We start from the raw sequence: 14,649 nt of genomic DNA, 5'->3' as shown, positions 1-14,649 counted from the left end.
CGTATTATTACTAATCCTTATAACAACCCTGGGAGGTTGCTGTATTAAGTTTCCCCATTCTAAAGAAGAAGAATCCAAGGCATCAAAGGTTAAACAGTGTGCCCAACCTTACACCATAGTAAGCGGTTGATCTGCCCAGAACTGCCTGGCTCTAAGTCCCTATTCCATTCTCTCCTCTGCAGCCAGGATCATCTTTTGAAAATACAAATATTCCCATATGTTGCCCTGAGCATCTGGTTCAGATCCCTTGCACAGTTGATGAGACCTTTTCCATCAGCCCCTACTCTTCATACTCTAGTTGCACTCAACTTTCAGCTCCTCAAAATGTCATTAATCCCTCAGACTTCTGGGCCTTTGCATACACTCTTCCCCTTGCATATAACACTTTTCCTCTCTTCACTTGATTGACTCCTTTTCACCCTTCAGTTTCTTCTTTTTTCCTTTAGTTTCTTTACCTGTGCATCCCTGCTTCCAGGAAACCTTCCTTGATTCTCCCAATACTGGCTTAGATTCATTTTTTTTGTTGTTCTCCAATAACATCCAGTCCTTACTCTCTTAAGATACTTCCCACTCTTTAGCTTGGTTGTAGGTTTGTGTGGCAAAAGACTGGGTCTGTCTGATTTGTGATTGCAAGCCTAAGTCTAGTCCTGCTATGCCTGGCACAAAGTAGGTGCTTGCTGAGCATTTGTTGAATGAACAAATGTTTCTGGATCTAGTCTGTATTAAAAAAAAACTGTTCTCCTAAGAAGAATTTAAGCAGGTCAGAGAAATCAGGGGGAGTGGGGTGGAGTATGTCTAAGATTTTGAAGAACCGTTGCCTTGAGTTGTTCAGCTTCATCACTAAGGATAGAAAATGTGATTAGGACTCTATAACCTCAAGTTCTCTTTGTTTAAAGACAGTAATATATGGGACTTCCCTGGTGGTCCAGTGGCTAAGACTTGGTGCTCCCAATTCAGGGGGCCTGGGTTCGATCCCTGGTCAGGGAACTAGATCCCACATGCCTCAACTATGATTTTGCACACCACAACTAAAGATATCTTGCATGCCACAACGGAGATCAAAGATTCCATGTGCACCAACTGAGGCCTGGCACAGCCAAATAAATATTTTTTTAAAAGACAGTAATATACTTTGTGTATCAGATTCCAGGGTATCATTCTTACACAGAAGCACTTGCTGGTGATAACCAGAGTCTTCTTAAATTTTTAAAAATATTTATTTGACTGCATCAGATCTTTGTTGCGGCCTGCGGAGTCTTTCATTGCAGCATGCAGGATCTTAATTTCCTAACCAAGGATCGAACTCATGTACCCTGCATTGGAAAGCAGATTCTTAACCACTGGACCACCAAGGACGTCCCTAGCCAGCCTCTTAATTTCACCCTGAGCCTTTCAAAATGCCTACCTAGTGCAGGTTCCTCTATTTCCGGATCAGGCCTCTCGGTGTTACCCTTCCCTCTTTGTCTCCTCTCATCCTTGCTCCTTCCTAGCCTTACCAGCGCATTTCTTCTGATTCTAGATCTGCCTCCCCTGGAACTGCTGTATTATCTCCTATCCTGGGGCTCAAATGTCAACTAAAGAGATTGAGGCTCAGAGCAGAGAGGAACCAGAGCCAGCAAGAGGAGTCCTGCCTTGTAACCCAGGCACTGGAAGAGGGATCCAGTGGAGAGGGAGGGAACTGAGATAACACAGATGTGTAAATATGCTTATGTGAACCTTAGGGTGGGGAGCTCCTTTTTCAAGCAACCTTCTATAGAGAGGTTGGGGATTCCCAGGTGGTTCAGTGGCAAAGAATCCACCTGCCAATGGAGGAGCCCCAGAAGATGTGGGTTCAATCCCTGGGTTGGGAAGATGCCCTGGAGGAGGGCATGGCAACCCACTAGTATTCTTGCCTGGAAAATCCCATGGACAGAGGAGCCTGGCAGGCTGTGGTCCATGGGGTCATAAAGAGCCAGACACAACTGAGCAGCTGAGCACTCACGCACACACATACAGAGGTTGCTGGCTTCCTAAGAGTTTCCCTTCTTCCTTGTATCCTCAGCTTTGCCTCCCACAATGGGATTCTCTTGTCCAAGCTTCCTGAGCCTAAGCTCAGAATGTCAAGGCACTGGGCAGTGTCCACATCCCAAAGTCATGAGTGGACATTCCCCCCACCCAAGGAGCACATTTCCTGGGTCATCAGCCCTGTTACTTTTGGAGGACCCTCTCAGATTAGCAGCTGTCGTCCTTCAAGGTCTCTGATCTGTATCCATACCATCTCTGTTCTTCCTCTTTGCCTTGGTCTTTCTGTTTTCCTGACTCTGGGTGCCTTCTTTCCTGTCCCTTCTGTGTTCTCTGTCACTAGTATATTCACTGGAGACAAGGGTTGGGCCTGGGTGCACGGGGGTGGGTAGTGGCCAGACTAGGGGCCCGGGACGTGAGCGCAACTTTCCAAGCTTGTCTTCCAGGCCCCTGTGGTTGGGGAGCTCCAGAGAGGGAGAGATGAGTCAGCGGGCCGCAGAGCAGGGGGGGGGTCTGGGTGGGGGTGGGGATGCCGGGGTTCCCCAGGGCCAGGGAGTTTACCGGGACCATGTGGGTCTCTGACTTCTGGTGGATATGGAGGATAAAGGATCAGCAAGTCCCCAAAGTTACCCGCGAGTTTCCTACACTAGTAGGAATTGCAGGCAACAATTTGTAGGACTGGCAGAGCCTGCCACATCACCCTTATGTCCAGATTCTTACACGAAGAAGAGTTCCTAAGTCCCCTAGATTTCTAGAGCTGCAAAGTTGTGATGATAGACCTGTGTGTGTACATATATGTGATATTTGCCACATATGTAAAAACGTGTATTGAGAGTCTGTGTGAGTCTCTGTAGGTGACTGTGGGTCTACAGGCATGTATAGGTGCTAGTGTGTGCATTTTTGTGATTGGAAGTTAGGGCCAGTGTCATGGTGTGACCATCATCTGTACAATATATGTATATATATATCAGTGTGTGTCAGTGAGGATGCCTGCAGACTGTATGTATGTTCATAATTCATCACGTGTGCAACAGCATATCTGAAAGTGATACAGACTCATTAAGTCTGTATCAGAAAACGTGTTCATCTGCATCTCGGGACTTTGTTCCCTATTTGCTGGTGACTCTCTCTAGGGTAGCCAAACCCATGACAACAACAAAGGAAGAGTTAGGAGTCCCTTTGGATTGGGGCTCTCAGAGGAAGCCCAGGGTGGGCAGAAAGTAGTGGGGTGGGAGGAAGCACTTCCCTGAGAAGGGAGATCTAAGTCTCCCACTGTCCCAAGGGTTCACTCTCCCCACCCCCACCGACCTTTCCAAAAAAGAGCTAAAGAAAACTGAGGCAGGTTCCAGATTCAACCCCTCTAACCTAGAAATCCCACCCTGCTTCTTCTAGGGAAGGGAGGCAGGGAGGGAAGGGAGCGTCCCTGTGGTTCAGCTCGATCCTGGGGTTGAAAGATCAGAAAGGCACCATCCCACCCCTTCCTTCAGGGGCGTCCATCTCTGGAGCTCAGTGTCTGGGTGGCCATGGGCGGAGGCTGAGGGGCCCCCAGGGTGGTGGGGGGTGGTGGATAGAAACCAGATGCCTAGGGGGTTTATACTGGAAGGACCAGAGCCGCAGCCTCTACCCGCCCCTGCCACATGGCGCCTCTGCCTGGGCTGCCCCACCCCCTGGGAGGCCGGGCTGAGGGAGGCCTGAGAGAGTGGAGGCAGGTCCTTGGTCAGGGCTCCCAGTTGCTGACCCCAGCCCCTGGGGGAGCTGGGAAGGGCGTGTGTGTCTGCGCCCAGGAATAGCAGGGTCTGGACTGCAGGACTATCTTAAACAGGGTGTGGAAGAAGTCAGAGCCCAGGGTCCTGAGGGAGGGAGCTGGGAGCTTCAGGCAGCCCCTCTGCACTGGTTTCAGCACAGACGTTTGGGAGGGGGCTCTGTGTCCAGGCACTGTCCTACTGGGGTTGACATGTCAGGGGCCCTGGCTCACATCTTCCAGGGATCCTGCTCCTTGCCCTTCCCTAGCACTCCTGCTCCCCACCTCCCCCGTAGGATTAGGGATCCAGATCCCTAAAGAAGTGGAGACGGCTGGCCATACCTGTCTCCCCTTACCCTCCTCAACCCCACACCTCCTCTCCTCCTGCCTCCGTTTCCTCCCCAATCTAGTTGGAGCTCCAACCCCTTACTCACCTACCATCTCTTCTCTGGAGTCTAGACTTTGCTCCTCTGCCTCAGTTGCCTGCCTGGTCTAAAAGTGGGATGGCTTTCTGCTGGTGATGCAGTAACTTGCCCAAAGCTTCCCCTTTTCCTCACCAACTTCTGAGCTGGGTTTGGGGAGGGGGGCCCAGAAATCCATCTGGCACCTCAGGCTCAGAAACACCCCCCCACCAGGGGGAGACTTTGAGGTCATGGGACACCCCACCACGGGCACTTCCTCTTGGGCAGACGGGTGGGGTGGCCCATGTAATCATCGGACACAATTATGGACTATTTATACTTTATCCCCGCCCCCCACCTGCCTGGCCGCTTTAACCCTCTGCCTCCGCTGGACCTGGCCAAACCTCCTGCAGTTCTCCCTGTCCTGTTCTTCTGAAGCCATTGACTCCTTATCTTTGTTTCTCTGGGCCTATTTCTTTTCCTTTTTTCTGCTGTGTGTGTGTGTGTGTTTTAAGCCACATGCTGGTCTTGTGTTTTCCTCTGTTCTCTCCCTATTATTTCGCTAGTTTCTCTTCTGATCTTATTGGATTGTTTCATTTGCTCTGTATGCCTCTCAGTCTTTCTGTGTTTCTTCTTTTGCTTCTTTTCCTTTGTCTGCCAGTCACCTTGCTTCCCTAACCCTCTCCTCAAAAGTTGAGTCTACAGGGTTCTGTTAGAGAAGTCAAATCCTGGGGCTGGAAACCCTAACTCCCCCACCATCCATCCCTGAACATTGACCCTGCCTGCTGGTTAAACTGCAGGTAACTCTCCCAGGACTTCCAGCTGCTCCTGCCCCCTCCTCAACTTTGCCTTGAGAAGCTGAGCTGGGAGAGTATGAGGAGCCTCAAGGTGGGCACCCAGGAAGAGCAAGTGAGGGGACTGACTGGGGAATAAGGAGAGCGGGGAAGGACCAGGCTCCATTCCTCTGATGGGCAGGGCTGGCCCGGGGAGAGGGGTGTGTTGGGGAATAACTTGCAAAACAACCTCGGCTGGCTGGGCCCCTCAGTGGGAGATGCTGGTTCTTCCACTTGGCTCCCCAGTCCTCTCTCTCCTATAAACTTACCTCAGGGTCCAGGTTTCAATTCATAGACTTTTTTGCATTCCCCTCTTCCAACTGGGTGAGTTTCTTTTCTTCCCCATTTTGATGAGAAGTCAAAGTTTGGAAGTCCTGCCTAAGCTCTAACTTCAATTCTTCCTGCTGCAGGGGGAATGGATGCACGACAGTGAGAAAGGGAACCAGACCCACTCCCAGGAGAGCATGAGCGCTCATGAGAATGATCCATCAGAGGTTGGAGACTGGATGTGTGTGTGGCCAAGAAGGGCCTAGGGCTGGTAACTGGCAAGAAATGATGGCATCTGGGGTCTGTATTAGGGGGAAAGGAAGTTGATCCAAAGAGGCCAGGCTCGGGCATGGATGTGACCCAGTGACTTCCTACCCCCTACCCTCACTCCTGCCTGCCTTAAATTTCCTCAGATATGCAAGATCTAGCTTCTGCCCCACTAAGGGAGGTAGGCCTAGGTTTCACTTCTCAAGACTGAAACTGAGGTACTGGGAGGAAGACTGGGGAGCCCCAAGCCTGTGCCAAGCCCTCCCCACCCTGTCCCTCCCTCCAGGCCTTGCTCTGGAACCTACCTCCGTGACCCTCAAATGCTTGGGCAGCAGAAAGCCTCAACCCCAGAACACACACTCCCTCCTGACTTTCACAACACACGGTCCACACGGCTCTCCTGCTCTCGAGGTGGGTGACTGGGGAAGCAGGCATCTCTGTGGTCAGCTCGGATGTGTGTGTGGGGCGTGTGCGCCTCCAGCCATGTCACTGCGATCATCTGTGTGTGAGTTTGTCTCTGTTCATTCATGACAGTGGCCGTGCCCCGGTGGGGAGGCTGCGCGCGTGGACGTGCACATGTATCGTCCTGTGTTTGTCCATGAGTGTGTATGTCAGTGTGTTCCAGTCTCTCTGTGTGAGTGTCGTCCCCAATCCCCCATCCCCCCCCTGGATCTCTAATTAGTGGTTTGGGGTTTGTTCCTTTTCCCTCCTGTTCCTTCCCTCAGCGGCAGCAGCGGCGGCGGCAGGAGCAGCAGCAACAGCAGCAGCAGGAGCAGCAGCCGCCGCCGCCACCCGCGGACCCGCAGCCAGGACTCCGGAGTCAGAGTAGGATTCTAGGATCAGAGCCTGAGTGGGAACAGGAGTGCAGCTGGCCTAGGAGAGGAGCGGAGCCCTCCTCGGACCCTCAGGCGACCCCTTGCCAGCACTCCCAGTGCCAGACCTCCAGAGAGCAGAGACTCAAGACACCCAGCCCCTTATCCCCCAGGTACAGGACACTCGGGAGCTCTGTCTGGGAGGGGTTCCCATAGCCGCCTATGGGATGGCTGGGGGCAGGGTGTGGGGCACCTGGGCCCACCCTGCATCCGCCCAGACCCTCAGCGCCCCCAGCATGCCCTGACAACTTGCCCTGTCCCTACCCCCTCCTGCTTCCCTGGGAGCCCCGTTTCTCCTCTCCCTCCCAGATCCCTTCTTTGGGGGAGCTCAGCAAATGGAGCAGGAAATTTGGACCCTCTGCCTCCCTCTCTCGCCCTGCTCATTGGATCCGGAGCCTTCTCCGCTGGGAAAGCTGTAATTAGAGGGTGGATCCCTACAGACAGAGAGCAGCCCCCCCCACCCCCACCCCCTAGTCCCTTCTAACTTTAGATCTCTTCTCTCCCATTCTCCCATTCTCCCTCCCTCTCCCTCTCCCTCTCTCCGGCTCAGCTCTCTCCATCTGCCTGGCTCCCTGGGACCCGTTCCCCAGCCTCAGGATGGCGTCCTCCCTGCTTGAGGTAACTGCCCCCTCCTTCCCCCAGGACACCAGCCTCGATCTTAATGGTCCTAATCCCTGTCCACTCCCACCTTCTAACTCACACAGACAGTTGCTCTGGTGCTTGTCACTTCCAGGGGTCAAAGGAGGGGTGGGGGACAGGAGAAAGGGGAGGAGAGAGAGCAGGGCAAGGGGTCACGGAGCAGTCAGATCAGGACTGAGGGGATTAGGTTAGAAGAAGGCATGGACCCCTGAGGTCCGCCAAGCACACCAACTCTGAGGAGTGGAAGAGGGATTGAGGGATCGAGAAAGGAAGGGGAGGGGAGTGAAGAGAGAGGAGTGGGAGAGAGATAAACTGGTAGGGGACAGGGGGAGAGAAATAGGCCAGAGGGCTGGCTGAGTGGGCACTGGGCAACAGTGAGTACATGGTTCTTTGGGGGTCCTGGCTCTGGGGACTCACCCTAAGCAGTGTCTTGTCTGGTTTGTAGGTGGGGAGGGGGCTGGGCTTCTGGGCTGGTAGCAGAGGAGGTGGGCAATGAGAGAAAGGAGAGGGCAGTCCATGTATGTGGTGGGGCTGACCAGAGGAACTGGGCCCAGGTCTGAGAGGCAACCAAGGAGGAGGGCCAGGGTCTGAGGCCGCCTGCCCGGCTCACAAATATTTAGCTTTCAGCCAAAGACAAACTCAGCTCTATTTTGGGAGTGGGAGGCTCCAGGGCGGACCGGGCCACTTCCCCTCCAGGCTGGGACCCCAGCATCCCTTGCCTCTGGCACTGAGAATGGAGGGAACCAGGGTACCACGGGGGTCAGGGCTTGGGGGCTTGAGAAACTGCTGACTCTGCCAGGGCTTCTGAGGGACTCATGGCACATCACAGTTGGAAAGGCGGACTCACAGTCACTCAGAGGCTGTCTGAATGTCCCGAGTTCTCCTTGCTTCTGGATCTCTGACTCTGTGTCTGTTACCACTTCTGCTTTCTGGCTCCCTCCATAGGAATTTAGGACCAGAGAGCCCTTCCCAAAGATCAACTCCCATCAGTGGCCTTGACCTTCTGTATTCTTGGGCCCCTCTGAAGGCCCCACGTCTGCTCCCAGTACACTAGCTCATGTCCAAGCTGACTCATTAGCCCTACAGGAGAGGTGTGTGTGAGATGGACCAGGAGTCTCTTAACACCTGTGTTCACTGGCCTGCATGTGAGTGTCAGAATGTAGAGCAGCACACCTGCACGTGTGGCTGGTTTTGTGGGAGCACAGGTGTGTGTGCAGGCTGGGTCACCCAAGTATCTGTTAGTCCAAGTGGGGAATGGTGTGTGTAAGGCTGGTGGATAGGGAACCTGTGACTGAGTTTGAGGGAATGGCATGTGAGGCAGTGGGGCGGACACCATGACCTAGTTGGGGGTCCTCAGGGGCTTTGTCTACCCTCTACTGCAAGGAGGCAGATTGCTCACCCCACCATCTCCCCAAGAGACTCTTGATTGAGCCATCATTGAAATGCTGTGCTTGGTCTTGAGGAAGCTGGAGGACTAAGGTGCATGGAAATCCTGGGTCCACCCAAGGCAGGGGCCGTGTCAATGGGCGTGGGCTTCATGCCAGAGTTGCCAGCGTGGCACTGGTGCCGGCGGGAGTGGCTGGGCCAGAGGTCTGCTGGAAAGACATGGGATTGGGGTAGCATTTGGCAAGAGGAGCGTGTCCTGGAAACTGGACTTTCTTATCCCTCATTCCCTGTAATCTGGAGATGCCCCTGATACCAAGGCTTCCAGCCTCTGTCTCTTTCATCTATTTTGAGGGGCACCTGGGCCCTCAAGCTTCTTCTTATACCCCCATCAGGAAGTCCTCTTGGACAGTGGGAAGAACTTGGGGGTTCAGAGAGGGAAGCGTGACAGGAGGCTCACCTGGGCTGAGTGAGATGCAGAGGATCAGGGAGGAGGGAGAAATGGGGATGGGGGCTAATGGGGACTGAGACTTGGGAGCTGGAAGAACTAAATAATTTGGGAGGAGGCTGAAAGTGGAGAACTGGAAACTGGGACCTCAGGTGGCCAGTCAGCACTCAGATGTCCAAGTGAGCCTTCCAGTGAGAGGTCAGGGGAAAGAGGGCGGGGTCCCCTCCCCATGTGAGAGTGAGAGCTGGGACAGCTCCTTATCTTGTTCCTTCTCCAGAGATTCCCCCTTCAGTACTTAAAAGCCTGTTTTGGTGTGGTTGGCATTGTTTTCAATGGATGTGGGTGGAAGCAGGAGGAAAAACAACTCGAAGGTGGGCTCCAGCCCCCGGGTCCCCCATATGGGGACACAGGCACACATATTTAGAATCCTTAACCAGGACCCTCTCCCTAGTTCTCGGGAGAGCCCAAGCAGCAGGACAAGGAAACTGAGGCTGCGATGAACCTTAGCCAAGTACCCAGCTCTTGGCCTCCAGAACCTTCTGAGCTGTCCGGTGCCCGGCTCCCCCTTCTCTGTCCCCCGGGCCCTGGGGCCCTCTGTTCCCCAGGGCGGGGGTCTCCTGTTGGCCTGGGGCTGCTTGCCTTCTCTCACCCCTCCTTCCCGCCCCATGGCTGGGTGGGGTCCTTGGGCTTGGCTGAGGCCCCTGTGGCCACAGTGTGAGGGCCGGGCGGGGGGGACGGCGTCGGCGTTTTTAAAAATAAACCGACCGCAGGGAAACCAACGGAGCCGGGCCAGGCAGGCAGAGGGGGAGGGGGTGGTCAGGGGGAGAGGGAGGGAGGAGTGGCCTGGTCTGGGGGTTTTCTGAAGCCCAGCACCGGGGGGGTTTTCTCTTAGGTAGGAAATCGGCCCTCCCACCTCCCCCCTTTCTTCCTTCCCCCTCCTTTCTTTGCTCTGCTTTCCTGTGCCTTCCTTGCCCAATCTCTTTCCATCACCTCTCTTTGTTTATTCTGCGTTCCTCTCTCTCCCTCCTTTTGTCGCTTTTTCCTTCTCTTCTCTTTTGCGTCCCTGCCCATTTCTGCCCCTGTGGGCCAGCTCCCACTGTTTTCACTCCCCCCCCACCCCCTACCACCAGGGGCTTTAAGGTCAGGTTCTCACCCTGCGGGCTCCTCTGCTCTGTGGGTCTATGGGTTCTGCTCTATGGTTCTATGGGTCTCTGCCCCTCTCCTTTGCACAATATATTTTGACCTTTCCTTTCCACTAGGATTTGCCTCCTGCCCCAGCAGCTGCCCTGCCTTACCCACCTCCGCTTGGGAGGTGAGAGGCTCCAGGGACACCCTGGCTGGAAGGATGCAGGGCTTCTGCCATGGCCAGATTTGAGGATGCTTTTGATGGTTCAAATTTGGGAGTCCATGGTGTTATCAGGACCTCAGAAAGAGGTCACTGGGCAGGGGGAACAGCAGGTTTCCCTTTGGGAGCAGGGCAAGGCAGGCGATTGCACATACAGCCCTCACTGCAAGCCTTTAAACCTCAGATTTACCCCTAGGATTGGTGTCACAGGTGCAGACTATGTGCTCGGAGCTAGCAGGCTGGCCTGGGAACCCTGGATTTTTGGGTTCTTTTTCAGTTTTACTGGGAAGGTACAAGGTACATTTTTGCTGCTGTCGTTGAGGGCCCCTGTCAAGGGACTATACAGGGTCAGCTTCTGACTTGTTTTTGGTGGGATTCTCAGTAATGGATGCCTATGCGTGCCAGCCAGAGATCCAGGAGGGCACCATTTCCTTATGGGATGTCCCAGAGCTGACTCAGGGAGGGGTACCGTGAGGGATGGTGATCTCAGGGAGCCTTGGCCTGGTAGCAACAGCACAATGGGCATTTGGTATTCCTAAAAGATCCCTGTGCCTTGCATCTACACACATTTCCCTCATTCACTGTGCTGGAGGGGTCTCTACGTGTTAGGGGACACTGAGGCATGGAGGGAGGGGTGTGGCTGTGAGCCACTATCATAGCCAATCCAATTCCCTGCCCTGGAGGGGTGTGAAGATTTCAGCTCTCCAAGCCCTCCCAAAGGGGTACCAGCTGGCTCCACAAAGCAGGAGGTGCCTAATGCCTGCTTGAAAGACATTCTTGCCTCAGCCACAGCCCTGGCTTGGCGGCAACCCTGTTCCCTCTCAATGTCCCAGTGTCTCCGCCGTCGCTTCCTCTTGCTCCCTGGCCCAGGGTCCCTGCCAAGAGAAAGAGATTCCTTACCAGGGACATGAGGACACTGCTTTAGGGTGACTAGGCCACTGCCTTAGTCAGGAGATGAAGTAGAGACAGGAAGTGAATAAGGGGTCAAGCTGGGAAAACCTGGAACGGGGGCAACTACGGTCCCCTAAGACTTTGGCTTTTCCCCACGCTGCTCTTTCAGCCTCTTCTTTCCTTTCCAAGTCCCCCACAATGGCCTCTGCTCCCAACCCACTTCCAGGGGTCAGGATCCCTAATACTCACCGCATCCGGGTGCTGCCTTGATCCCTGGCTCTTCTTTCTCATGGCTTTTTAAGAAGCATCTCCTGTTCCTCGGAGGCCCTTGCACATCCCCAGCATCACAGGGAGCTCTGCTTCCTGCCTGCTAGGTTGGGTGTCACCGTCCCTGTCTTGGTCCTCTGCTCTTTTTCCAGACTCTATCTGAGCTCTTCCCTGGGTCCCAGTCCTCACTGCCCATCCCTCTCCCCGACCTTACCTCTGAATCCCCATCCTCTTCACCTCTTCCTCACCACCTTTGTTCTTCTGTTCTCCAGGTCTCCAGGCTGTGCAGTCCTTCTGCACATCTCCTTTTCTCCACCTAACCAATGCTTCTCTCTCCCCACAGGAGGAAGCTCACTATGGCTCCAGCCCCCTGGCCATGCTGACAGCGGCGTGCAGTAAATTTGGCAGCTCCAGCCCTCTGCGGGACTCCACGACACTGGGCAAAGCAGGCACAAAGAAGCCATACTCTGTGACCAGTGACCTTTCGGCCTCCAAAACCATGGGGGATGCTTACCCAGCCCCCTTCTCCAGCACCAATGGGCTCCTCTCCCCACCAGGAAGCCCTCCAGCACCCACCTCGGGCTATGCCAATGACTACCCTCCCTTTTCCCACTCGTTCCCAGGGCCCACGGGCACCCAGGACCCTGGGCTCCTAGTGCCCAAGGGGCACAGCTCTTCTGACTGCCTGCCCAGCGTCTACACCTCTCTGGACATGGCACACCCCTATGGCTCCTGGTACAAGGCAGGCATCCATGCAGGCATCTCACCGGGCCCAGGCAATGCTCCTACCCCTTGGTGGGACATGCATCCTGGGGGCAACTGGCTCGGTGGCGGGCAGGGCCAGGGTGATGGGCTGCAAGGGACACTGCCTGCAGGCCCTGCTCAGCCTCCACTGAACCCTCAGCTGCCCACCTACCCGTCCGACTTTGCCCCCCTTAATCCAGCCCCCTATCCAGCTCCCCATCTCCTGCAGCCAGGGCCCCAGCATGTCTTGCCCCAGGATGTCTATAAACCCAAGGCGGTGGGCAACAGTGGGCAGCTGGAGGGGAGCGGTGGAGCCAAACCCCCCCGGGGTGCAGGCACAGGGGGCAGTGCTGGCTACGGGAGCAGTGGAGCAGGGCGCTCCTCCTGCGACTGCCCCAACTGCCAGGAGCTGGAGCGCCTGGGTGCTGCCGCAGCCGGGCTGCGAAAGAAGCCGATCCACAGTTGCCACATCCCGGGCTGTGGCAAGGTGTACGGCAAGGCCTCCCATCTGAAGGCCCACTTGCGCTGGCACACGGGCGAGAGGCCTTTCGTCTGCAACTGGCTCTTCTGCGGCAAGAGGTTCACCCGTTCGGACGAGCTGGAGCGCCACGTGCGCACTCACACCCGGGAGAAGAAGTTCACCTGCCTACTCTGCTCCAAGCGCTTTACCCGAAGCGACCACCTGAGCAAACATCAACGCACCCACGGTGAGCCAGGTCCAGGACCCCCACCCAGCGGCCCCAAGGAGCTGGGGGAGGGCCGCAGCACTGGCGAAGAGGAGGCCAGTCAGACGCCCAGACCTGCCTCACCGGCACCCCCAGAAAAAGCCCCTGAAGGCAGCCCGGAGCAGAGCAACCTGCTGGAGATCTGAGCCGGGTGGAGGTCTCTAGCCCCCTGAGTCTGCCTTTCCAGCCTCTCCTGGCTCTGTGGACCACTGCTTGCCCCTCACCCCCTTTGACCCATGCATGTTGCCCTTTGCAACTCTATCCATCTTTCCCTCTTCCCACCCATTCTGGGCCTGGGTATCACCCTGCATGCTTCCTCAGCTTACTTCCTCCCCTTGCCATGAGACCCTTCTGCAAACTCTCATCTCAGGCAGTCACCTGGTGCCTGATCTCTGCACTCAGGGCTTCAGAAGCTCTTTCCTCGCTACTGCTCAGTTTCTCTCTCTGCTCTTACCAAACCAACTCACTTCCCCTCCATCTGGGCTCCCAACACTTCATTTCTCCATCTCACTGACTCCTTTATGTGCATCTTTTCTGCCTCCCAAGCTTATTTACCACTATTCCTTAGCTTTCAGGCTCCAATCTTCTCAACTTTGTAGTCCACTGCCTTCTATGCTCCAGAGCGTTTTTTTTTACAAACACAGTCATGATGATGATAATGATAATTTATTGCCCCCTGGTGGCCTCTTCATTAGGGACCAGAGTTCAGGGGATTGGGGTAAGTGACCTGGCAGGGAGCAGGGTGCCAAGAGGGGGCAGACTGGTGGGGATCTGATCCCAAAGATGGGGTGACCCCAGGGTCAGGGAGGCTGCCCCCAGGCATGTATATTTAACCCCTATGTTCCAAGAGAAATGAATAGTAATAATAATAATTCTATTTATCTAAGTTATGATGACAGGTCAGGTAGAGTGAGCTGGGGAGGGAAGGGGGTCCATTTCTGCTATGGAAATTTTAGCCAAATGCATCTCTGTCTAGAAAAAGTGATAGTGGAGATCTTGTTAATAGAACTTCTATCATCAGGGTCTCAGTTAATGGTGTTTCTCTTAACAGAATCTCTGCTAATAGAGTGAATTAGCTAGATCTCTGTTAATGAGTTGATGGGGTATCTCACAACTAGGGGATCCCTAATATTTCCAGCCCTAGCCAGAAGCTGTGAAAACTCAAGCCCTATGGAGGGGAGAACTGGAATGTACTCCAGATTCCTTGACCCCAGAGCAGGTTCTTCCACTGCCCCTCCTGACACCATGACCCCATTAGGCTAATCCCTTGTTGCCACCTTTAACAGAGCTTGCAGCTGCCATCTTAGACATGCTCTTTGGGGAAGCCCATCTAACCCAAGGAGGACATTAGTTTGGAGGTGTCTCTCCTGGAGAAAAGGCGGGGAAGGCTTCCTCTGGGATCAGATCAAGAAAATCGAGTATTTATTGAGTGCCTACTCTGTGCAAGGCACTGTGATAGGCTGGTGCCCAGAAGTCATGAGAAAGAAGAATTTATAGACCTAGGAGGACAGAGGTCCCCAAGCTGCCTTGGGGTTGCATCCACAGGCCGGCAACCTGGGACTTCCGATGCTCCCAACTCCACCTCCAGTGACTTTTAAAGCCGCTTCGTGCCTTTGAATGCCTTTCCTGTGACTTTGGATCCTCCTTTTCTATTTCTTGCTCCCTCAAGGCCCCAAGTTAAAGGGTTAAAGCCGCCGGAGCTTGGGGAGAGGGTAATATTGTGGAAGGGAAGGGATCAAGCCCTCATGGAGTCTTTTTTTTTTTTTTAATTTAATAAATAAAAGTTTGATTTTAAATTTTGTCATGCTGAGAAAAGAGGAAGAAG

The 14,649-nt window shown here is 54.4% G+C and overlaps 1 protein-coding gene across 1 annotated transcript; it reads left to right on the top strand.

The window, feature by feature from the left end:
• The first annotated feature begins 6,979 nt into the window (after nucleotides 1-6,979).
• SP7 (Sp7 transcription factor) lies at nucleotides 6,980-12,970 on the top strand. Its single transcript, XM_005902129.2, has 2 exons — nucleotides 6,980-7,000; nucleotides 11,699-12,970. Exons 1-2 carry the CDS (start codon nucleotides 6,980-6,982, stop codon nucleotides 12,968-12,970), a joined length of 1,293 nt encoding a protein of 430 aa, XP_005902191.1.
• The last annotated feature ends 1,679 nt before the right edge of the window (nucleotides 12,971-14,649 follow it).

The sequence above is a fragment of the Bos mutus genome, chromosome 5, assembly GCF_027580195.1.
Source record: "Bos mutus isolate GX-2022 chromosome 5, NWIPB_WYAK_1.1, whole genome shotgun sequence".
NCBI classification, from domain to species: domain Eukaryota; kingdom Metazoa; phylum Chordata; class Mammalia; order Artiodactyla; family Bovidae; genus Bos; species Bos mutus.
This window is presented reverse-complemented; position numbering and strand designations above follow the sequence as displayed.

Coding starts and splice junctions, on each gene's coding strand:
- SP7 (XM_005902129.2), top strand. CDS start 6,980: ATGGCGTCCTCCCTGCTTGAG. Junction 7,001..11,698: donor TGGCGTCCTCCCTGCTTGAG/GTAACTGCCCCC, acceptor CTCTCCCCACAG/GAGGAAGCTCACTATGGCTC.